Here is a 25746-nt window from a genome sequence, read left to right as displayed (position 1 = left end):
TATCTTGTCCTCAGGGTCACGCAGCCTGGGGGCAGCTAGACTAAAACCCAAGTCTCCTGACACCCAGGGCCCAGGACACTTATTTTTACTGCATCAGCGAGCTGGCTCTCCAAGGATGGGACACCTGGAGGGGATCCAGGCAGGGACAAGGAGGCCAACCCCCACAGCCTTGCAAGCACCAGACTGTCATAGATGTGGCAGGTGGCTATCTGTCTTGCTTCCATGGTGAATAACCCAGATCACACCTTTGTGCAAGTTAATTTCTTTATTTGCTCAAATAACACAGTTCAAAAATAAGACTCAGATGCCAGCATCAGAAGCACATACCAAATACTCACAGGGCTTAAAGAACATCATTCCGAATAAGAAACTATGTACAAAAGGTTCCTGACCTTCATTTCATAACTTATTCTGACCCTTCATATTTGGGTGCTATGATCGTGAACACTGCCTAAAACAAATCCACAAATAGCTCACCTCTCCCCCACTTCTCAGAAGCAGCAATAAAAACTAAATGGCTTTCCAGATAGGCTGAATTGAGCTTATGGAGCTGGTGCCTCAGGTTGGAGGCCAGTCCCATGTAAGCACCCAGGGCCTCTCTGCCCTAGGCTGCTCCTCCTCCCCAGTCCTACCCCATGGTGTGACAGCAGGTTCAACACGGCAATACCATGTCGCCAAGGGTCACAAGATCTCACTTGCCATCCAGGTTTAACACCCTTTCCCCCGTGACCACATGTTCTGGGCAGCGTCCAAGGGAACTGGCTGTCTGTCTATAGTCTTGTCCTTCCTGCACATAGATATGAACATGTGGCAAATTTCATGCCTGAGTCAAGCTGTTGAAACTGTTGAGTTGTACAGAAGGCAAAGCCTCTGGCACCCCCACACTTCACCTTTGTGCAAATACAAAAAAGCAGCCCTTTCTCAAGACGTGTTACTGCTACCAGCTGCAAAACTGTCATCATAAATCTACAAACACACAATGTCTAGGATATGAATAGCACTTCCTGGAGTATGGTGCTCTTGAGCAGTGCAGCCCTGTGCAACAATCCATGGCAGTCTAGCCCATTGAAGCCCTCCTCCACTTCCTGAAAACTACCCAAAAGAAGCTATAGTACATACATGGACATGGCACTAGGTAATTTTTAGAACTCTTCACACCCGTTTTCTCACTGACTCCTAGCCAATCCCATGAGATGGCAGAGGTGCAAGGTATCAGCTCCATTTCTCTAGTCACAGAATGTCAGGACACAGGGTTAGAAGGATTCTGAGAGACCAAGGGTCCGCAGTCTCTAGGTCTTTCCATCTGAGGCCTGCAGAGTTCCTGGGAGGCATCTGCAAGTCCATATGAGCATGAAGAACTGCTGGTCAACTGAAGAAATGATGGGATACACTTCGATGCACATCTGCTTGGATGCATGTAAATGTTCTGGTTGGAGATTAAATAAAAATTTAGTTTAAAAACTAGACTCGGTTAAAACAAACATCGGAGAAAATATCAGTAGGCCTTCTGGGTGGGATCCTAGACTCCAAATTCCAGAGAGGAGTGGGGATGTGTGGAGGGTCACGCAGCAATTCTGGGGTAGGTCCAGCAGGTGGAACCCTGGTCTCCTCACTCCCAGTCCAGTGCTGATTTCCCCAGACATGGCCTCTGTGTCTTGCCTTGTGGAAGAATGCTTTGTGCTTCTCAGATACTAGGGTATGGACACAGAATGGTTGTCTGCTCTTGTCTTCCATCACGTTTGTGAAGCAGGGATTGGGACATCACAGAGCATCTTCAGGGTCTCCTGGCTAAAGCTGCAAACCATTCGGCTAGTTCAAGGGAATCTGAGCGCAAGATACAGCTTTCAATCTGGACTTTGAATCTCAGGACTTGTGATGTCCTGGGAAGAGAAAAAGAACATAGATATTGGCCACAGCTCAATTATTTATGGGTTCACTCTGGAAACAACAGACTTCCCATTATCCCATCGACACCCCACCCCAGCCTCCATCTCTGGGTCTCTGCTCTTGCAACACCTCCTGCTGACATTGCTCTCCTGATCCTTTCTCCCCAGACAGCCTCCCCATTCTCAAAGGTCAAAATCAGCACCTTCACCTCCTGGAAGGCTCCCAGGACCAACTTGCTTCATGGGCCTCAGTTACCACTCATTTGGCATTTGGCTGCTATTTAATTTTGTCATCAAACAGTTGTCTTTTCCATTGGCAGATGAAGCTTTTGAAGGCAGAACCTTCCACAGAGCCTCACAGCACTTCGCACAACTAAGCACATAGGAAGCTGTCAGTAGCTACCAGTTAAATGAATGAATGAATGAATGAATGAATGGTTAGTAAAACCAGAAGAGGGAGTCAGGGCAACTGAGGATGTCAGAACTGATGTTTCTATAGTATCTTTCACGAATAACTCAGATCAACCTGTAAGCTATTACCCAACCCACCCTAGAGGGCAAATTATCTGTAACATTCCTATTCTCTCAGAGAAGACAGGGAGGCCAAGAAGAGAGACAGGTCTATGGTAAGGAGGATTTCCCACCAGGAAGATGAGCCAACGTAGAGCAGAGCATTCGAATGACAAGATACAACTATCATGAAATAAGCCAGCTCTCTTGAGAGACTTTTCAAATGGCTTCTAAAGGTAATTCCAAGAAAGACAGAAGTGTTTCGGGTGATAGTAGCATCATCGCAGAAGGGTCTGGTTTCCCAGGGGACCACTTGGATGTAGAAGTTCTGGTCCTGTTGGTCCAACACCAGCAAACAGAACATTTCATTCCTCTAAAGTCACACCTTCATTCAGTGGCTTCTGCACTGTGGATCTGGGTCAAATGTTTGTAAGCAGGTTATGTTAAGTGAATTAGAAAAGGATGAAGAAATCTTTATCAGAGTCCACCAGAAAAATAGGAGAGATCAGAATTTTTAAAAAATCAGGCCAGGTGTGGTGGCTCATGCCTATAATCCCAGCATGAACCTTGGCCTTGGGAGGCCAAGGTGGGGAGATTGCTTGTGGCCAGGAGTTCAAAACCAGCCTGGTCAACATAGTGAGAACCCATCTCTATACAAAAATAAATAAATAAATAAAAAATAAGTCAGCTAGGCATGGTGGCATGCACCTGTAGTCCCAGCTACTTGAGAGGCTGAGGTGGGAGGCTCATCTGAGCCCAGGAAGGTTGAGTCTACAACGAACAGTGATTATACCATTGCACTCCAACCTGGGTGACAGAGCAAGACCCTGACTCAAAAAAAAAAAAAAATCAGTGACAAGCATCATCTCTGAAGCGAATATCTCAGAGACTTGGAGGAGGGGAAATTATTAGGAAAAGCATAAATGCACTCAGAACAGTGAAGGTGACGTCAGGAGAGAGGCTGTTCATTAAGCAACCAAGGCCAGGTCAGTGAGTGATCGCCTCCTGGAAGCCTTCCAGAACCAACAGCCCATGGAGCCTTCTTGTCTACCTCAGCCACCCCTTATTTGATAGATAACCTTAGTTTATTATTTACATTTTATGACAGCCTAGAATTGAGAAGGCAAGCAACAAAGCCCACAAAATAATAACAAGGCAAGCTAAGATCATAGCCCATCCAATATGCCATTCTATCAAAAAAGCATGGAAATGTACATGTAATTGAAGACCAAAGCCAAATAAAGAAGATGCTAATTATGGAGTAAAATCAGTGAGGTTTCAGAAAAGAAAAAGGTCGTCATGGTTTAAAATTGTCTCAGAAGGCCTCAGTGAGGAGGTGGCATTTGAGATAGACCCCAAAATTCTGAACTGAGCAGGGGAGGGGAGAGGAGAATAAATAGATCCCACTGGAGGCCAACTGTGAGCCTGCTGTCACTTATGCCACATCGCCATTGTCTTCCCCGCCCTCTCTCACCGGCTGGTCCTCCCTGTATGGGAACCGGGTGCAATTGTAGTGGTCTCTTAGGCCCATGAGGATGCACATGGCGTGGCTGTTGTTGCCAGCAAATTTGTTAGCTAAGCTAACATCAAACTGGTAGAGTCTTCTGGCGCAGTTCCTGTCCAGCTTAGAGGAGTGGGCCACCTGGCTGCGCAGGGTGGCTACCAGCTTGCTGAGGGAGGAGTCCGAGAACTCATAAAAAAACCTCTTAAAGCTGGGGTGGCGCCTGATCTGCAAGCGGAAATGAAAGCAGGTCATTAGTGTTGCTGGCAGTATCCCTCCCACCAACTGCCCCTCCTGCAACTCCATGCAGCCAGGTGGGGCACCTCCTCGTCCCTGGCATGAGCTCCCCTTGTTACATCCCTCCACTGCCCCTAGCCTCTCAGAATCTGTTCTGCAAGGTCCAGCTCAAAGCAGCAGGACAAAGTAGAGGGCAAGGATGGAAGTACAGGTCTTTAGACTCAGATAATTCAGAAGCAAACACCCCACAGAGCCTTCTCATCTACCCTAGCCACTCCTTATTTGACAAGTAATCTTACTTTATTATTTAAATGTATGACAGTCTAGAATTGGGATGCCTGAGTTGCACTTACTAGGTGTGTGAGCCTCTGGTCATCTGTAAAATGTAAAATATCCACCCAGTCCCAGGATTGCTGGGGGGGATTGGAGGGGGAATGAAATGAGAGAGTTTACAGAAACGATTTAGTGCCGAGTAGATGTTAGAGGAATTTTAGTTCCTTCTAAGCCTCCTCCAACAAGCTCCTTTCTGTTAATAACTAAATGAGTTCCCCAGAGCCAGACCCAGACACAAGGACTTGGGTATAGGATTTTATTCATTAAATGATCCCAGGAAATGCTGATGGGAGAAGGAGACCTGGAACAAGAATGGGAAGGCGGCCCAAGGGGTGGCAACCGGAAGCCAGCTGAGAACACATTCTTCAGTTATACCCCATGAAAGCGAGGGAGCTAGGGTCTCTATCCACCGATTCCCACCACCCATTGGTTGAGGGCTGCTCATGGGGAAGTGGAGGCTGTTAATTGTGCCCCCGACATGGGTTGCAAAATGGCCCTGTGTCCTCAGGCACAAGGAGGCAGGAGCTGGCAGCTGGACGGGCCAGTGTGCACTCTGGTGGTGAAGAGAGGCACCCAGAGCGTCCGCTATGCTGATTACTCATCTTTAACCTGACCTCTTCACATGTGATCTGTGTTTGTCTCTCCAAATAGACTGTGTTTTCCAAGGGTGGGGAACCTTCTGTTATAGACTGCCTATCAGGTGAGGAAAATCAACAAGTTTGAAAGAATGGGAGACCAGATAAATGCTGAAGGGCGTGGCAAGACCAAGAGTGAACCCGGAGACCACAGAGAGTGAATCGGCTGGGCGGGTGGGGCCAGGTGTGGGCGGGGGAGGCTTCTAAGGATGGGGGACATGAGCCGAACTTTAATAGCTGATTTGGACAGGAGTGGTCCTGGCTGGGGCAGGGAGGCCACACGAGCATTGTGTTATTTTAAACAGTTCCCTCATCTGCTACATGTCTGGCACTTTCTACATATGCACTAAGCTTGGTCAAGGAGGTAATCATCTCTCATTTTGGAGAAGAGGAAACCGAGACTCAGAAAGGTGAAGGGACATGCTCAAAGTTGCCCAGAGGTGCAGACTTGGGGATGGAACCCAGGTCTCAGCTGTGGGTAGATGAGGCCCTGGGGTTGGCCTGGAGAGGGCTGAGTGGTGCTCACCTGCTGCCCTAGTTGGCCATCCACTTCTTGGAGAAGCTCCACAAGCTTCTGGATGATGATCTCCTCTAAGGAAAAGAAAGGAGGATTGAGTGACTGTCGACTGGTTGATGCCCAGTTCCCTTCCAAAAACAAAGTGCTGCAACGACACATCCACCTGGGAAAGACAGTATTTTCTCTCTAAAACCCAGCACACACATTAGTTAGGATGGACCAAGACAATTCTTGCCTTAAACTAGAGCTGGAGTGTGAGAGCCTTGTTTGGGTTCCCTTTATAGAAACAGAAAGGCCTCACCTGTAACCACATTCGGCTTCATTTGATCGGTGGGAAACTGAGGCCTCCCAGTGTCCCTTGTCTAGGCTACAGAGTAGCATAGTCAAGAATGGGAGTTTGGATGAAGAGCAGCACATCAGAATGCAGGGAGGGGACATGCCAGGGCTACTGACCCATTAGGAATGCACCCATCCACTTGGGTTCTAAGCAGCGATGTGCCAGGGCCTGCTCGTACTAAGTTCACTGTAAATATTCAGGAAATTTGTGGACTAGTTGTCTTGTTTTGTTTTAGACAGAGTCTCGCTCTGTCACCCAGGCTGGAGTGCAGTGGCGCGATCTCGGCTCACTGCAACCTCTGCCCCCTGGGTTCAAGTGATTCTCCCGCCTCAGCCTCCTGAGTAGCTGGGATTACAGGTGCCCACCACCATGCCAGGCTAATGAATTTGTGGACTAGTTGTTACAAACTGTTAGCAGCTTGAAATCAGCCACAGTAAAAATATTTATGCCATGGAAATCTGCAAATGCTACAAAGTAGGGCATCCTCCTCCCAGTGGAGAGCCTGTCTGTCAGCACACCGCTTATGAGACCTGGAGCAAGCTAGGAATTTCATATGAAACGTTCAGGCAAATGAATGGGGGGTGTTAATTACATCCCACAGGATAGACAGGTGTCCTCTACCTGCAACTCTGGGCCCCAACCGCCCCAGTTTAAGGCCAAGCCTGTGCCCTCTGCCCCATCCTAGAGTCTCCTGGGGTCTTTGCCTGCTGCCTTCCCCATTCCTTCCTCAGAACCCTCCCCTATTCAGCCTGTGAACTCCATGTGGAAGAGAAGTGCCCAGGAAGCTGTCCAGGTAAGCGCAGGGGTGGTACTGACTAGATTCACATGTTCCATTCGGCTGAGGTGCACCTTCTGGCGTGTGGCCTCTGGCCTGGGAAGGTGCTTCTGAGATCACAACTGGCTCCCCTTCTGCAGGCAGGGGCTCCTGGCCCGCGAGATCTTCTGGATCTAGGGCAAAAAAGAGTTGTTGAGTGTTTTGCAGAGAGCTGAATCTAGTTCCTGACAAGATGTTCGGAGGCACGGGCATCAGTGGGGGCTGGTTTCCAGGCTCCTCAGTGAGTTTCCTGTCCCCGGCTCTGCCGCAGAGGAGTTCGTGGTGCACTCCTGGCCTTCTCCAGAAACCTGACTTTTGCCCACCAACCCTTTCTGCCTCCTCAGTCTGGGAGGGGCTCAGTTAAAACAGGTGTGCCAACAGGGCCCACCAAACGAACCCTTTCCCTCTGCCAGGTTTTCTGGGTCCCTTAGCCTGTCTGAACCTCACTTTCTCCAAGTGTTAAGTGGGAGTGATAAGATTGACCTCACAGGGCTGCGAGCAGGTTAAATGAGATAATATGTGTGCAAGTAGCACGTAGTAGGCACTCTGTGATGTCAGGGGAATTACTGTACACCAGTGGCCCTCATGCTTTGGTGGAGTGAAAAAACAGGCCCACACCATCTCCTTCTTCGTCAAACCCAGGTCTCTGTGCTTTTCTATGAACTGGCCAGGTGATTCTGATGCACAGTGGCACGGATCTCCCACCACGTTTGTTGTTAAGTGTTTGCATGTGGAGAGGGAGGTGAGGGCGTGTGCTGTGAGCAGGGGCTACTGGGGGTGCAGTCCTGCTGGCACCTGGCCCCTCACCTCTCCCCACACTTCCACACCCCCCACTCTGCTCAGCAAGGAAATAAACAGGGCTTTCAGCAACAGTGGACATCCCCCACTATGCCAGCCTGTCAGCGACAGACAGGCCACACAGCAGCCCTGCCCAAGAGGAAGCCTCTGTTACCATGGCAACACCAGGCCTGCTCACCAAGGCTGCTGGAGGTGGAGGGCCGATGGCCACCGACACACAGGGGCAGAAAGCTGGGCCTCTTGGGCCGTCGGGCCTCCGGGCTGGCAGCCCCTGCTGCTCCCGGTCTCCTGGATTCCTTGGAGCTGTGTTTCTTATGGTAAAACGCTCTCCTGAAGCTCGACTTTTTTTCTAAAGATTTCCTTCTGCAGTGTGGGGCCGGGTTTTCTATACCCACCTCTTCCTCCTGGACTTGAGGTTGCTGTGGGGGAGATGAGAGAAACTGAGTCGGGGCCCCTGACCTTGAGGAGATCTCAGGTGAGCTGGGGAAAGAGACTCACGGCGGGCTAGGAGGCGTTGCCCGGAGAAGAGTGGTTCCTCAATGCTGGGGAAATATGTGTGGACTGGAGGAGGCTGGGGAAGATTCAAGAAGGAGAGACTGGGTCCTGGTGCAGTGGCTTACACCTATAATCCCAGCATTTTGGGAGGCTGAGGCAGGTGGATCACCAGGGGTCAGGAGTTCGAGACCAGCCTGGCCAATATGGTAAAACCCTGTCTCTACTAAAAATACAAAAATTAGCTGGGTGTGGCGGCGCATCCCTGTAGTCCTAGCTACTCAGGAGGCTGAGGCAAGAGAATCACTGGAGCCCAGAAGGTGGAGGTTGCAGTGAGTTGTGATCGAGCCACTGCGCTTTAGCTTGAGCGACAGAGCAAAACTCCGTCTCCAAAAAAAAGAGACTGGAGTAGGGCTTTGGCAGGACACAGAAGAGTGCGGCAAGGACAGGGAAGGCAGGGTTGGGGAGCCCACAGTGAGGTCAGGGTTAGGTGGGGAGTGTCTTCCTCACCTCCTCCCCCCGCTGTTCTTCCGAATCTTGGAGCATGGAAATGATCTTCTGAATGAATTCTTCTGAAAAAGATCAACAGGCATGGTTACACTTGGGTGCTAGAAAAGCTCTTCTGTGGTCAATCTTCATTTCCTAATGCCCTGGTGGTTCCCTGGGTGATTCTCCAGGGGGCTAAAGAGCTGCCAGAGGTGGCCTGAGGGCGGAGCTGGTTTCATGGGATACACATTCACTTTACCGATGAGGCCCTCTAAACAGACGCCCAGGAGGAGCCCCTCAGGGCCATCTGGAAAGGCCCCTTCCCTATAGGTGCCCTCACCCTGCACCTTCTCCCTGTCCAGGCAGAATCCCCCTTCAAGGCATATTTTCTATGAAAAGCAAACAAGGCAGAATGGCAGGGGGTAGGGGGCAGAGATCTTTCCAGGTCTTTTCAGACCTGCCAGTGATTTTATATATATATATTCTTTTTTTCTAGGCCTGGCTCTGCCAATGGTGGAATAATAATTACAGCAATGGCAGCTGCCATTAGCTGAGCTTCCGTCCTAAGGCTCCTACCCCTCTCCCTATCCTCTTTACTTCTGAGCTCTGCTCTCAAGCTGGGTCACCCAACAATGACAATAAGGGCAACAAATGGCACCTAACACGTATTAGCCACTGTCTAGGACAGGGGCTGTCCTAAATGCTGCTGACAATTCTAGAAAGTAGGTACTTGCTGTCCCCATTTCACAGATGAAGAAACTGAGACCAGAGATGAAGTAACTTGCCCGAGTCCACACGGCTCAAAGGGGTCAGAGCCCAGACTCAAACCCAGGTCCATGAGATCACCCCATTGGCTGAGCACTTGTTGTGGGCCTCACATTGCCTCCTGTCTGCCTCATCAGGGCGAGCACCAACACGATTGCCATTTACTGAGGTTCAGTCAGGCAGCCTGGCTTGGGTCTGGGCTCTGGGCCCCAAGCTGCCTCCCAGCCTGCTGTACTCAAAGGGAGGTCTGGACAGGTCACTGGCTCTTTCTGGCTCAGTGTCTCTTTGCAAGTGGGGGAGTCAGAGCAGAAATTTTGCAAGGGGTGTCTGAGAAAAGGAGAGGAGTACTGACTGTATTCCGAGGCTCTGTCCAGCTGAAGCTCCTCTCCAGGTCCCCAGCTCTCTGATGGGGTGGGAAGCACGAAGGGACCTGCAGCCCCAGCCTCTGTAGATGGGGCCTCCTGGACTTCAGGCTCTTCCAAGCCTGAGAAGCAGAAGGAAAAAGGGGGTGTGTTTTGTCCGTCTGCGGCTGTCAACTATGCACAAAAGCTAGCACAGACTCTAAAGTGGGTTCCGGGGCTGGATCACACTAAGGCCTTATGGGGCTGGAAGACAGCTGCTGGGCAGGGCCGTGTCTCTGATTTACTGGCCCAGACCAAGTTCCCTTATCCCTTTGTGCTTCCATAGGACTGGCTTTCCTGGGCTTTGTTGCCCTCTCCTCCCTCCACCGTTTTGACTTGATCCACAAGTTGAATAGTAGAGGCCTGTCATGTCCCATGACATGAACCAATAAATCACAGCCAGAATCCCCCTGCATGAAAATATCTCCCACGTGGCCTGAAATTCCCCTCTTTGGTGTTAAGCATCACCCCTCCTTTCTAAGATGTAAAGTCTCCTGGCCAGGATGACCTAACAGGATGGCCTGTTCTCCCTGATGCCCAGGAAGAAATGACTCGTCTGATCCTTTCCCCCTCTAGCTCTGGCCCCATCATCCATGGGCCACGTGACCTTGAACACATTGTTTTACCTCCCAAAGCCTCAGTCCCTTCATCTGTAAGGTGGGAATAATAGTTGTACTTCATCTGATGGTTGTGAGGACTGATTGAGTTATAGATATGCAGCAGGGAAATGTCTCACTTTACAGGTGAAGAAACTGAGGCACAAAGATGGGGAATGACATAGACAATATGCTAGAACCCAGGTCTCCTGCCTCCCCTGCTCCAGCTCCTTCCTGTACATACTACTCCCCTCCCTGCCAGGGCGCAGAAGCTGAGGCAGCCAAGAAATGTGGATGGTTGGGGAATCACGGAACATAATTTCCATCAAGGGCTTATTGGGATTGCCTAGACCTTGCTGAGGTTTTGTGTGTGGAGGTGACCTGCTGGCATTCTTTCTCTCTTCCCACAGTCATCCTCACACCGCTCAGGGCAGAGTGCAAAAGTTAGACCAGGCGCAACGCAGCCTTTAAAGTGGCCAATTCCATCCCCCGGGAAGGTTCCAGAGCTGGAGGCAGCTGCAGGGTTGCTATGGCAACTGCAGAGCCTGCTCACCATAGCTGCTGGAGATGGAAGGCCGATGGCCACCAACACACAGGGGCAGAAAGCTGGACTTCTTGGGTGGCCGGGCCTCTGGACTGGAAACATCTGCGGCCCTCCTCTTGGCCTCCTCGGAGCCGTGTTTCTTAAGAGAAAAGGTGCTCTTGAGGCTTGTCTTTTTCTCTTGGGATTGCTTCCTAACAGCTAGTGCTGGGTTTGGCAGGTCCACCCCCGGCTGTGAGATCAGAGATTGCTGTTGGGGAGAGGAGAAACACTGAGTCAGGTTCATGACATTGAGGAGAGGGGGAAAGCTCTCTGGATGCAAAGTGAAGAGTAGCCAAGCTGCAGGATGGCCCCAGGAGAGGGGAGGCAGCAGAGGCCAGAGCAGGGGGAGGGCTGACTTCTGAAGCTGCAGAAGGAGGCTTCAGGGAAGGAAGGGACTAGAGCCCGGCCTGTAAGGACAGGTGGAGCTTGACAGAGGAGGAGGAGAAGGCAGACAGCCCCTGGAGACCTGCAGAGTTTACTCCTCACCTCTTCTTCCCACTGGTCTCCCACTCTTTTGAGCAATTCCACAATCATCTGAATGATAGCATCCTCTGGAAGAAAGCAAATGCATCCGGTTATTCTTTCTAAATGCACAGACAACTCCTTCTAAATTATCGTCTTGGACAGTTCTCTTAAACGACTCTTCAGGCCACACAGTGGAGGGAAAGCGCCACATCCCAGGGGCAGGTCCTTCTGAGAGAAGGCTGGAAGATCCACGGGGAAGGCACTGAGCCACACCATGACACTTCATGCAGGAAATTTCAGGTCAGCCCTTTAGGCATTCAACTTGTGCCCCACTGTTTCCTCTGAAAGTCACAGATCTCGGAACATCTACTTTGGGTTCAGTAAGCTGTGTGACCTTGAATAACTTTCTTAATCTCTCTGGGCCTTTATCTCTCCCAGTGAAATGTGGGTCATAATCTTTGTCCTGCCTCCCCCAGAAGGCTGTCAGGCTGTCATATGAGGGACTGGGCTTGAGAACACTTTGCAAGGCTAATGCTGATCTTCCAACCTGCAAAAGTCCAGTGGGAAAATGGTGGATACCTGGCCTCACTAAGGTGGAGGATGAAAGGACATCAGCAAGCATGACACAGAGAGAGCCTGCCACGCTGATGCCTCAGCCACACCCCCATGTCTGCACAGAGAAGCCACTGACGATGGAAATGGTTTCCTTTGATACTCCGGTCAGCCTTTTCTTTTTTTTTTTTTTTTTGAGACGGAGTCTCGCTCTGTCGCCCAGGCTGGAGTGCAGTGGCCAGATCTCAGCTCACTGCAAGCTCCGCCTCCTGGGTTTACGCCATTCTCCTGCCTCAGCCTCCCGAGTAGCTGGGGCTACAGGCGCCCGCCACCTCGCCCGGCTAGTTTTTTGTATTTTTTAGTAGAGACGGGGTTTCACCGTGTTAGCCAGAATGGTCTCGGTCTCCTGACTTCGTGATCCACCCGTCTCGGCCTCCCAAAGTGCTGGGATTACAGGCTTGAGCCACCGCGCCCGGCCTACGGTCAGCCTTTTCAAGGACAATGTGCCCACACTGTCCTCTGATGCGTACCAGCTGATGAGTTTACATGAAAAGAGATGCAAACAAGGTTCCCTGTTCCGAGGCTGTCTGTGGGTTTGCCTTTTTTTTTTTTACTCCTAACTTCCCTCTCTCACTTGCCTCTCACTTATAAATTGTTTGGCTTTTGTTGCTTGACTCAGCTACCAGCTGGTTCCCTCTCATGTAAGAAAACAATTAGCTGCAAAATGACTAACTCAATGCCTTTTAGTTATTCTTTGACACATGTATAGCTCCTTCATTTCACATATGATAAAATATGCTCATCTTTTTTACAGGGAATTAGATGAATAGGAGATTATTCTCGATTTATTAGGAGCACTCTTGGTATTGTGGTTTTGTGTGAGACTGTATTTATTTTTTGGAGATACATGTTTAAGTATTTAGGGATGAAGCATGATTTACTCCAAAATGATTCAGCAACAAAATGATATGCACACAAAGCAAACTGGCAGAGTGTAAACAACTATGAGTATACAAGTTGTGGCAGAGTGTAAACAACTGTGAGTATACAAAGCATTGAACTATACTTTTCACTCTTCTATATATTTTTTAAAGTAAAATACATTTTAAAAGACTAAGAAAAGTTCCATTTTCATTAACACATAAGGCAGAAGCGTTTGCCAGCAGCCTTTCCAATTCCCTAGCCTCCCTTCTGTGAAATTCTAAAATAAGCAAACGTGGCCAGAAGCACCAAAAGAGGCAAGAAAGGCCAGTGCATGTATTTTGAGAGCCACCATCCAAGGTCTCAGTAATCATTCAGAACAATCCATCTCATTCAGTAACAGCCACCTCAGTCAGAGGCAAAAAGGTCACTAGAGATTCCGACTCACCATCAGGCTTTTTGAGCTCCTCTTCTTGCTGGTGACCTGTGGCGTGGGGAGAAACATGAAGAGCTCCAGCACCATCCACTGTGATGAGGAAGGAGTGGCAATCAGAATCTTCCCCACCTGGAATAGAGATGAAAGCAAACGGGTATGTAGGTGTGTATGTGCGTGTGTCAGTGACATTCTCCCGACTTTGTTCATCAACACGAGAAAACAGCACAGAATTCATAGTGCAACAGGCACTGCTGCAGCCTGCTCTAGGCCTAACTAAAAAATCAGAAACCCACTAAGGTTTTTATTTGAGAAGAGGCTACTTCCACCAAGACACCTCTCTTGCTAACCCCCTCCCCGCAAATCCTCAATCTTCTCCCCATCATAAACACCGAGTTTTGAGTGCCGCAAGGCAGAGCCCCCCTCCCTCTAGGTGCCAGTGGGTATTCAGCTCCAGAGCCTTGCGAGGCAGAATAGGAAGGCACCTTGGGAGTCAGCACCCTCATTTATTTGTGGGGAATCAAAAGTTCCAGAGGGAGCAGCTCAAGCTCAAGGTCACACAGCAAGTTTACTCCTGATGGAGCCAAGTCTAGAACCAAGACCTGGAAGCAGCAGCCAGAAGCACATAGGCACCAGTGGGGTGGGAGTAGGGCTTCCCTCCCCACCTGACTCGCTGCCTTCTCATTTCTCCTAGGTCTATGCTCCTGAAACTAGAGGAGTTGGCAATAACAGCTATTGTGCACTGAGCACTTTCCTTGTGGGCTGTGGCCACTCCATGAGATAGTAACTATTTATCTTCATTTTATCCATGAAAAAAGTTGAGGCTCAGAGAGGAAACCTGCCTCCCTGGGCCACACAGCTTGTGAACGGCGGCACTGCGAGTGGTTTTCCCTGGAGCGCTCAGCCGTGATGCTGTTCTACCTCAAAGAAATGTCACAGTGGGCCAGGCGTGGTGGCTCACACCTGTAATCCCAGCATGTTGGGGGGCCACGGCCCGTGGATCACTTGAGTCCAGGAGTTCAAGACCAGCCTGGCCAACATGGTGAAACCCTGTCTTCACTAAAAAACACAAAATTAGCCAGGCATGGTGGCAGGCGCCTGTAGTCCCAGCTACTCGGGAGGCTGAGGCAGGAGAACGTCATGAACCCGGGAGGTGGAGCTTGCAGTGAGCCGAGATCTGGCCACTGCACTCTAGCCTGGGCGACAGACAGAGACTCCGTCAAAAAAAAAAAAACAAGCAAGCAAGCAAGCGAGAAAGGAAAAGATAAAGAATGGAAGAGAGAGAGAAAGAAAAGAAAAGAGAGGAAGAAGAAGGAGGAGGAGGAGAGGAAGGAAGGAAGGAAGGAAGGAAGGAAGGAAGGAAGGAAGGAAGGAAGGAAGGAAGGAAAAGAAGTCACAGCGGTGCAGCCCCTGACTATTCTTGTCACTCTGTGGAGAGGCTCCTGGAGCAAGTTTAGAGCACCCTAGGGGTTTCCATAGGAACAGGCACGGTCCACTCACCCCTGCGAGCTGGGCCCAGGTCAGCCTCCCCAGAGCGTGAGGCAGCAGCCACCTTGGACAACCCTTCCTCTTGGCCTCTGGTATCCTGGTCTTGAGCTGCCTTAGTCACCTCGGCCGTATGTTTCTTGTGACCTTGCTTCTTGCGACTGGCCTTCTTGTCGTGGTGGGCTCTCTTCCTGAGGGCTGGCTCCCCTGCTGCTTCCAGGGGCTCCAGAGGCTGGGAGAGGCCCTCCTTCCCCCTTGGCCTCCTGCTGGCCTTTTCTCTGGGCTCCTCAGGGCCTGTCCTCACGAAGAAGTTCAGCACCGTCTTTAGCCACCCCCTCTTGGTGTCTTGCGAAGGCCTCTGCTCACTGGGGAGAAACTCTCCGGCCTCCTCGGGAGTGGGGGCTGCAGCGGTGGTGCAGTGAGCCTCTGCAGACGGAGCTGGGCTGTCTGAATGGCTGGCCCAATCACTGGTCGCCCAGTGAAGTGCCTTCCTGGAGGGGGCAGTGGGCAGGGAGAGGCAGTGGCAGTCCCACGGCTCCAAGCCTTTCCTGGGGGCCAGCGGCCTGTCCAGAGACCTGGCTTTCCTCTCCGCCAGGGGCTTCCTTGGGCACCTTGGATTCTCCATCGGGCTACAACGAAAACAAACAGCTCCCTTAGTTTTTTTGTTTTTGTTTTGTTTTTGTTTTTATGATGGAGGCTTGGTCTGTTGCCCAGGCTGGAGTGCAGTGGTGTAATCTCAGCTCACTGCAACCTCTACCTCCTGGCTTCAAGTGATTCTCCTGCCTCAGCCTACCAAGTAGCTGGAATGACAGGTGTCCGCCACCACACCCGGTTAATTTTTGTATTTTTAGTAGAGATGGGATTTCACCATATTGGCCAGGCTGGTCTTGAACTCCTGACCTCAGGTGATCCACCCGCCTCGGCCTCCCAAAGTGCTGGGATTACAGGCTTGAGCCACCTTGCCCGGCCCAACAGCTGCCTCACCAGAGGCCTCCTGGGCACGCTGAAGTTGGCTCCCGGCACTGACCAGTGGACCCATTCACCCTGCCTGCTAATGTGAGTAGTGTCAACTTCCCATGTCAACAATTTCTCAAAGCTGTTGTCTTGTGCCAATTCCCCCAAAACCCTCGGGGAATGGGGATCATTATTCTCATTTTCCAGAGGATAAAACTGGACCACAGGAAGATCGTGCTCAGATCCCAGGGCTGGTCAGCTGCACCTCCAGAGCCCCTGAAAGGAACATAGCCCTGTCCACACCTAGGTTTCAGTCTATCAAGACTGATTTGGGACTTCTCCAGAACTGCATGATAATTAATTCATCTTGTCCAAAGCCACTGGGTCTGGGGGCTTTTGTTACAGTAGCAATGGAAAACCAATACAGCCGGAGCCAGAGGCCTAGTCCTGCCCCTCACTAGCCTTGGGACTTTGGGCAGCTCAGGCACCTTTTCTGGCTCCAGTTCTCATCTGAAGCATGCCCGAGCCCTGCCCTCTCTCACAGGCTGTCGTGAATATTCCATGAGGCAGCTCCGGCAGTGGCAACTCTTTTCTTCCAACTGCTCAAGCCAAAAATGTAAAGTCACCCCGACTTCTTTCTTTTTTTAAAAAATAAATAATTTTATTTAGAAAATAGATATGGGATCTTGCTGTGTTTGTCTGGGCTGGTCTCAAACTCCTGGGCTCAAGCGATCAACCTACCTCGGTCTCTCAAAGTGCTGATTACAGGCATGAGCCACTGCGCCTGGCCTCCTTTCTTTCTTTTACTCCCCCATCCACCCATCAGCAGAGCCTGTTGGCCTCACTCACATAGAGCCTGTCCTCACCCCGACAGCCCCCTGTGGTCTCTAGGTCCCCATCTGCACTCACCTGAACTGTTACCACCACCTCCTAACTGACTTCCCTGCTCTCCTCTTGCCCTCCCCAGTAACTTATCCACTTTGCAGCTGTGGGGGCTTTTAAAACAAAAGTTACTTCCCTTCTTCCAAGGGTCCCCTTTCACTTAAAGTCTTTACAGCAGCAGGCATGTCCCACACGTACCAGCCTCCATCACCCCTCTGACCACGTCTCTCTCACTCCACTCCACGCACACAGCCCTGCTTGCTGTCCTTCAGGCCGGCCCGCCTCAGCGCCTTCACAATGGCCAATCCCTCTTTCTAGAACATTCTTTTCTCATGGAAAGAATGAGTTTGTTCATGGTTTGTTCCCTCACTTCCTTTGGGGCTGTACTCAACTGTCACCTTCCCATCGAGGCCTTCCCTGCCCACTTCCCATCAGCACACCCTTTCCCCTCCTACCCTATGGGCTGGTGGTGTGCAATGTCGTGTCTTTATGTGTTTAGTTGTTTCCTGTCTGAGTCTCTCTCCATCTCCTGTGTCTATTTTGCTAGGTCTTCTATCTTTGAGTGCCTAGAACAATGTCTAGCATATCACTGCTACTCAATAATCACTTATTATCTAGCATATCACTGCTACTTAATAAGCACTTATTAAACAAATGCATAGATGTATAACACATTTAGTAAATGGCACAACACATAAGGTATCTTTGGATGTGTAGTTAACATGAAATCACTGCTTTCAGGCCAATTTCATCTTAGAGCAGCAGGGGCTCTTCCATTCTCCATCCAGAATGAAGCAGTGGCCAATGGAAAATGACAAAAAAACCCTGGGCAGCATTTCAAGCAGGCCTGGGTGTGGGCAGTGCACTTCATTTGTGTGTCTTTAATTTAATCTAAAACTCTTGGGGCTTTCCAACTTTTCCAGAGTTGTTCAGAAGGCCTCTTCCCTTCAGTGGAAGGTAAAAGAAAAATAAAATATGGTTTTGAATGCCAAACCTGAGCCCTTGGAGAGTCCTGTGGAGTTTAGGACCACAGGTTGCCTGCTCTAATTTGTCATTATAGCTTTAGCATGCATTGACCAAGTAATGTTTAGTGGTATGGGATGTACTCTAAAATGTATTCTATTGCTATGCTCAGCTTAGAGGCAAAAATAAGAATCTATAATTGCAATTTCTTATGTGTGGGATCCACAGGAAAGTGAAGAAGATACAGAGAAAGAAGAAAAGAAACGGGAACACACATTTGAAGGTGACATGAACATTTGGGATGCCTTCCCTCCTCCAAGCACCCGTCTGGGAAGGAAACCAGACGGTATTGCAGCCCCAGGTCGCCGAGGCCAGAGGCCATTGGAGCCAAGTGTCCACACGTGGATGACCTTGGAGGAAATGAGAAATCAGGTCGGGGTGGAGGCAGGCAATTTAAAAGGACTTATTTGTTATTTAATGTTCCTTAAAAGGAACATCTGGGCTACACGGAAACTTTTCGCAATATGTATCTGTACCTTATATGGAAATTCACTAATATTCCTGAAAGACTCAGAGACTGGCTGCCTTACGGTTGTGTTTCTGAAGACAACGCGGGGTAGGATAAGGAGAAGTCATAGAGGAAAATATTTATGTTTGTTCTCACTTATTTCTCTCAACAAACATTTAATAAGCACCCACTCTGCACCAGAAATTATGCTCGGTGCTAGGGATACAATCATGAACGAGATGCACTGTGTGCCCCCAGACGGAATATTCTGGTCTTCTCTGAATGTGCAGGAATAAGGATGTGAGTACACAGTGATGACAGCAATGTTCCATTCCCCTGCATCTGCTGTCTCTTCAGAAGCACATGGTCTTAAAAGAAGATAAATTTAGGTTGAAGTTCTATGTGATTTAAGATCATATTTAAAGAAAAGTAAGCCGAGCCAGAAATATTTACTGAACAGTGTCAGGGTTCTCTCTGCGTTTTCCATATGTTCCTGTGGTCAGGGCAAATTGGATGGGGTTGGCAGAGAAGCTGTTCATTAACAAAACCACAGAACCAGGGCACTCTTGTTCAGCTCAGCCTCTCTTCCGTCTGCACAGATTTGGTTCCATGGGACCCATCGCACGGAGGGCCAGCGCTTCCTTACCCAGTTAACGGGAAGAGAGACACAGTCATCTTTTAAAGAGCTGTCATTGCTATGGAAACGGTTTTCGCCACTGCCAATGGCGGCAGTATCCTCCTAACGCATTCCAAGGACACGCTGCTCCTCCTGATCAGAACATTAACACAATCCCACCAGCACATGCTTTCCCTGATGTTTTTTCAGGAAAGCTACTGTGATTTGGCCGCCCCCTCCCTGGAATAACCGGTGCCCTGAGCCCACAGGGAGATGAGAGAAACTAAGGCCAGGAGCTCCGCAGCTGCTGCGGCAGCCCAGAGGCAGGAAGGGTGACGCCCAGCCTCTGCTATCCAAGAGTTTCCCCAATGAAGAGATTCCAGGGTCTCCCAAGGCTTCCTAATTCCAAATCCAGTGACCTCTTCCCATGCCTTGTCCTCCCTAACGTGCTGCAGCATTTGATACCAGCCCTACTTCCTTCTTTTCTCTTTCCTCTCTGGGTGGCTGTGACTGTGCTCAGTCCAGCTCTCTCTCCCCCGCTCCGACTGCTCCTCCTCTGTAATGTTTCACAGATTGTCTTCAGCTCTGGGCCAAGGATTCAGAGACTGCGGCTGACTGGGGAAGACACAGCCACAGGCCCCCAGGAAGACCACTGAAGAGCCTCTGTGGATGGTGTGTCCTCAGACTTTTAAAGTCTCGAAGCCCTGGGAAGCTTGTCTTTTAATCCTAATAACCTCCCCTTTCCTACATGTGCCAAAATTAAAGCGTTCAAGACTTTCCAAGTATAAAGTTCTGCTATCCAGGATTTATCAAAGCAAGACTTTCCTTTCTTCTTCTTTGTTTTGTGCCCCAGGTGCTCAACTACATTCAGCCCGACCACCAGGGAATCCCACCCCACGCAGGCTGTGCTCCAGACCAGGAACCCTGAGCCAGAAGCGCGGCCTCACTAGACGGAAACCCAGCTGCTCTCGTAAACTTGTGGATATCAGAGCAAAGTCCAAATCAGCTCAGAAATACCCGAGTGATCTACAGATCACAAGACTTCTTCTGATAAGATGTGACATTTACTGGTGACATGTCCAGCAACAGTGACAAAGAACCAGAGAAGGCTCACGAAGCTGACCCTGAAGCGGGAAGTTTGTCTGCCTTCCCCAAGCTTGCTGCTGTGTATTGTTTACTTTCTAAGTTGCACAGTGACCTCATCTCTATGCTGTTTGCTAATTTGTTCACCTGGCCGCGTTACTCTCTAACTGCTCTGGTGCCTTTCATGGAGATAACTTTGCGGCTCCCCTTTTCCACCCATGATTCACACAATAGAAACTTCACAGAGAGCCACCCTGTGGCACACCCACAGCAGCACCCTGAGGGACAGAGTGTGTGGCACACACACATGGACCCACAGTCAACACCACAGACATCCACGTGTCACCAGAACACACTTGTGCACACCACAGACCTACACGGACTCAAGACGCCCTGTATTTCTCCTGTCCCAAGTGTAAGGGAATAATTATATGACCAAGCTCACTACTTGCCATCGGTGCTAACTCTAAGTTCCGTGAGAGGGGACCTGAGCCTGGGAGGCTCTCGGTATTCGTGAAACAAACAAATGATACACAGGCATGTGCAAACCCAAACCAGCTCACCTTCATGCAGCCACATGGCGTCCAGAGAGCCCTTTCCTTTACATGATCTCATTCCATCTTTGCCAAGGGCTGTGTGTGACTCAGATGGGCTAACAGTGGTGCACTGAGGCTCTCAACCATTAAGAGACACGCCCCAGGTCACATAGCCAGGAAGCAGAGAGCTGAGATTCGAATTCACTTCTCCCAATTCGAATCCTATCTTCTCTACTCTATACCAAATGGCCTCATGTAAGCATAGATACACATGCACACACATACGGACTTAGAGGGGAGAAACCTGCTCTTTCACACTGATGGAAATAACCACATTCACACACATGCCTACAGTGACCTGTGCACACAGAGTCACACAATCACATGTGCCTAGGTATAGACACCCATGCCCTCCCCACCCCATTCTGTCCTCTATCCAAGACCACGGGCAATGCAACACTGCATGAGGAGTCGGTCAGGACTGTGGGTTATAATCCACCCCCAGCCTCTAAATTCCCATCCAAGAAAGCAGTAGACCATGAGTTTTTTTAATAAGATCTCCCCATTCTTGGACTAACTTCCAAAACCTTAAAACTCATAGGATCTTAATTCAACCATAGGTAATAATAACACCTCCCCTTTATCGGTGGTTCCCTCATGTACCTTCACATAAAGTCTAGAACTCGACCTCTACCACATCCTATAGGGGAACTAGCAGGTGAGATATGTAATGCTGCTCCATCCTACAGACAAGAAAACTGAGGCCCAAGGAAGTGAAGTTCCTTGCTCAGGGTGCCGGCTAATAAGCAGGATTGGGACTTGAATACAGAGTTTTAAGTCCAAGTGAGCCCAGAGCTCTTTGAGAAACACCCCATTGAGATAATGTCATTGAACCCTGCTTCATCTTTTCAGAGATAAGAAAACTGATTTCCCCACCTCCACCCCTGCTGCCTCTCTGGGAGGGCCCAGCATGCTGGAAGCAGAACTGGAACTGGACTCTTGGTTTGACTCCCAGGACTAAACTCCTCTCAGGACCCCAAGATACATACCCACTGCTCCAGCCCCCAAAGGAGAGGGTATTGTTCAACCAACCTTGGACCACAGAAATCGCTTTTGTCCTGAACACCCGGGGCTGAGATCTTCAGACAAGAGCTCTCTGTGTTAGGCTCTCCTCCCTGTCAGCTGGAAGTTGTGTCCAATGAGAAGTCAGACCCAGCTCTCCTAGGGAGAAGATGCCACGACTTTGATGCTGGCAATTTTCTGAGTGTCTCAGAAGATGTTTTGGCCATCCATATATATAGTATCTCCCAGGAGCTGAGCTCATGGCAGCCAATCCAGAGAGCCATGGGCTGGCTCACCTGCCTCCACCTGTTACCACCCATCCCAGGGCTGCTCCCCGCTCCTCCAATGATAGGAGGCTTAGCTCAGCTACCCTGGAAAAAACAGTTTCACTTGACAACTTCCTTATTGCACCCAAACCCCAATAAGAAACCAAAGCTCAGAAAATAACCTAAGGTCTGGCTGGGGAAAGCCCCACCTGTAGAGCTGAAAACAAGCCTTAATGGGAAACGCAGGTTAGGGGAAGAAAGTGGAGGTAGCTTTATTGCCTTTACAACATCCCTCAGTTATCTTTGAAGATTAGTGGGTACCTAGAAAGAAAGGTCAGCGATGGGATACATACGTCCCTTGACCTGGAGACAACCCAGAAGGAAGAGCCCACAAGAGCCATGTGCTCCAGATCTGCTGCGCCCGGGAAGGGTTGCCATGGATCTTGAGAGAACATTCTAAGAAGTCCTAAAAAGTGAGATTTCCACTTTCTGTAATGCCTTATTTTTAAAAATAGAGTGTAAATACACATTTATAATCAGAAAAGAAAAACTAGTTTTATTAAAATGAAAGCAAAGGCTGGGCACGGTAGCTCATGCCTGGAATCCCAGCACTTTGGGAGGCCAAGGCAGGCGGATCACATGAGGTCAGGAGTTTGAGACCAGCCTGGCCAACATGGTGAAACTCCATCTCTTCTAAAAATACAAAAATTAGCCGGGTGTGGTAGCAGACACTTGTAATCCCAGCTACACAGAAGGCTGAGGCAGGAAAGTCACTTGAACCCAGGAGGCAGAGGTTGTAGTGAGCTGAGATCACGTCACTGCACTCCAGACTGGGTGACAGAGCGAGACTCTGTCTCAAAAAAAAGAAAAAAAAGTTAAGAAATTCTATTTTGGTTCATTGACACAGGGAGGCATTACAAAATAAATACGGAAGCACCAGATATCTTTCTTTCTATGTATTAACAGTGCCTGGTACTTGTAAGGGTTCAATAAAGGGCCAATATTTTATTACGGGCAACAGAGTTATTAATGCTTCATTCATTCTGTCAACAGGTTTTGGATCCAGCTATGTGCCAGACACTATCTCAGCACTAAATTTAGAATGTATTAGTCAAGAAGTCACCCAGCCTTCAAACAAAGGTTAAATAATATTACATATTTTTTATTTATTTAATGAAACTATTCTGTCAACCACTTCTTCCAGGCCCTGTGTGTATTGTATGTGCTCTTTCTTATTCTGAGGTGAATATGCCCGGCCTGGCCCAGCCCTCACAGAGTCCACAAAGTAGTTAGGAAGAGAGAAACACACAGAGAAAGCCATACAAGCAAGCAGGAGGGAATGGGAAGTTGTTTAATGCATACAGAGTTTCAGTTTGAGAGGAATGTTGTACTACCACCTCCACCATTGAACCATCTCCACAACTTTTGAGATGTGGAAGATTTTCACAAGGCAAACTCAAACTCAACTTTTGAGTTGTGGAGATGGTTCAGTGGTGGAGAGTGGTACAACAATCAAAATGTACTTAATGCCACTGCAGTGTACACTTTAAAAAGGTTAAAACAGTCAACTTTATGTCATGCATATTTTACCACAATAAAAAGAAGGGGAGGGGCGGAGAGCCACGTGGGACACTGTGCAGGCACCTCCCATGTACCCAGCAATCCCACCTGCAGGTACGTGCGCTCCTAGGTTCTCACAGGAGGGAGAGCCATCATGGGCCTCTCTGGGCATTCTACACCTTCTCCATCAGGGGTCGGTGGGGGGCAACCTAGCCCTGCCTCAGTGCCTGCCAAAGATCGCGTCCTGGGCTGGAAATCTGGAGACAGACTCTGGCAGCTGCCTGACCCGGGGCCAAGGTCGGCTACACTATGTGTGAGCCCCCATGCAAAATGAAAGCAAAGCACCCTTGCTCAAAAAGTATTAATAGTTTCAAGACAGACAGCAGAACTTTAAACCAAGCACCAGGCCCTTCTGAGTATACACCCTGTGCAACTGTCCAGGTCACACAGCCTTGAAGGGGGCTCTGAAGGTGACAGTTCCCAACCATGTGCTGGGAGGGAAGATGGGAGAGGGAGACAGAGGGAGATTGAGAGAGAATATTTTTGAAATGTTTATTTAAGTATAATGTATAAAAAGGTGCACAGATCATAAGGAGATAGCTCCATGAATTGTCACAAAGGGAATAAACCTGTGTAAACCAGCACCCAGACGAAGAAAGAGAACATTCCTGGCACCCCAGAACCCGCCTTGTTCCCCTCATGACTCCCAGATTAGATTAGTTTTGCCTGTTTTTGAGCATCATCGGTCTGCATGTTTTCTTTTATGCCTGGCTTTTTTCACTGCATGTCTGCAGGACTCAGCCATACTGCTGTGCTGTCATCCTCAGACAGACAATCCCAAGTGTCAGAGCTGGTGCGGGGCAAACAGAATTCTCATACGCTGCTGGTGGGAGTGGAAAATGGTGCAACTACTTGGAAAAATCAGCTGGCGATATCTACCAAAGCTGAACAAACACCTGCCTATGACCCAGCAATTCCACCCACGGATAGATACACAACAGAAATGCATTCCCATGGTCCCCCAAAAACAACTTTTATATGAATGTGTATAGCAGTGCTGTTTGTGATAGCCAAACCCTCAAAAACTTGAAACGACAAATGCCCATTAACAGGAAAATGTATAAACAGTGGCATATTCACAAATTTGAGATTTTGTTGTTTTTTGTTTTTTCCCGGAGAGTCTGTACATTTGTTTAGAAAGATTTTTCACCCGCTTGTGTGGCCTGGGTGTGCAGCGCGGGGCACGGAAGATAAACGTGGTCTTGGATAAAAATGATGGTAGCCAACGGAGAGGGGTGGGTGGAACACAGGGCCCCCAGTCTCAGGAGCGCAGGATGTGGTGGTTCTGAGTAACAAACCTCAGAAGGATTTTCACAGGGCACCCTCTAACCTCTCTGAGTGTGAACGCTGCTTCCCAGAAATCTGTCCCCATCCCGGCAGAATTATCTACACATGGAAACGAGCCCGGGCCTTCATTTGCTCTGCGGCTCCTGTTCACCGCAGAGCAAAGAGCAAGCCGGTGAACTCTCACTCCTTTCCTGGGCCACACCCTCTGCCTGGCGCCTGGTAATTCGAGGTCCAGCCTCCAACCCACCGGCCTTCCCTAAGTCTCCCTCCCTGTCCTCAGTGAGAGGTACCTGAAAGACTATGACCTCACTCCTTCTCAAGCCCCGTCAGGACCCAGGACCAAAGTCCCCAGCCCGAAAATAGCCTCAGAATATCCCCTCGGTTGCTGTGTGCGATGCCTGATTTAGGTCTTGTGCCGGAAGTGCTCAGTGAATCTCAGCTCCCCTCCAGGCTCCCCTGCCTCGTGGCTCCCAGCGACTCCTAGACTCTCCTCTCCCTCAGCGGTCTGCGGGTCCCCGCTGCAAGTGGGGGCTTCGGCCTCGAGTGTGCATCCCCATGGAGTGGGAAAGCGAAGGCTTTGACATTAGGTAGACCTGCGCCGCAGCTCCGGCTGCCCACCCCCAGGGGGCGCGCTGGGGATCGCAAAGACAACGGCCATTCGCAAAATGGTTACCAGACCTTAAGCCCGTAGCAGGAGCTTCTAAATACGTGATTTTTGCCCCCACAATGATGTTCAGAAAGCGTATTTTACAGATCAGGAAATTAAGGCTCAAAAAGATAAAATAGGCCGGGTACGGTGGCTCACACTTGTGATCCCAGCACTTTGGGAGGCCAAGGCCGGCAGATCACTTGAGGCCAGGAGTTCAAGACCAGCCTGGCCAACATTGCGTATTTTCGTAAAAATACGAAAATTAGCCGGGCATGGTGGCGTGCGCCTGCAGTTCCAGCTACTCGGTAGGCTGAGGCAGGAGAACTGCTTGAACCTGGGAGGCAGAGGTTGCAGTGAGTGAGCCGAGATGGCACCACTGCATTCCAGCCTGGGCGAGAACAAGACTCCATCTCAAAAAAAAAAAAAAAAGAGTAAAATGCTTAAGTGATACTAGTAAATGGGAGATTAAAACCTGCCAGTCAGCCAGGCCTTATGGCATGCAACTGTGTTCCCAGCTACGCAGGAGGCTAAGGCAGGAGAATCTCTCGAGCCGAGGAATTCTAATCTGGCCTA

General features: G+C 49.7%; 1 protein-coding gene across 1 annotated transcript; it reads right to left on the bottom strand.

Moving 5' to 3' along the window:
- Positions 1-246: 246 nt before the first annotated feature.
- Positions 247-21555, bottom strand: LOC105514171 (chromosome unknown open reading frame, human C6orf222). The gene is made up of 12 exons (XM_011945354.1): positions 21382-21555; positions 14763-15376; positions 13278-13394; positions 11378-11442; positions 10862-11099; positions 9664-9795; positions 8571-8632; positions 7747-7987; positions 6773-6904; positions 5629-5693; positions 3871-4125; positions 247-1880 (listed from the first exon to the last, which is right to left on the bottom strand). The coding sequence occupies exons 2-12, from the start codon at positions 15370-15372 to the stop codon at positions 1845-1847; spliced, it is 1953 nt and encodes a 650-aa protein (XP_011800744.1). The 5' UTR covers positions 15373-15376; positions 21382-21555; the 3' UTR covers positions 247-1844.
- Between the last annotated feature and the right edge of the window lie 4191 nt (positions 21556-25746).

Source organism: Colobus angolensis, unplaced genomic scaffold, assembly GCF_000951035.1.
Source record: "Colobus angolensis palliatus isolate OR3802 unplaced genomic scaffold, Cang.pa_1.0 Scaffold24, whole genome shotgun sequence".
NCBI classification, from domain to species: domain Eukaryota; kingdom Metazoa; phylum Chordata; class Mammalia; order Primates; family Cercopithecidae; genus Colobus; species Colobus angolensis.
The sequence above is the reverse complement of the archived record's forward strand: the minus strand, read 5'-3'. Positions and strand labels throughout refer to the sequence as shown.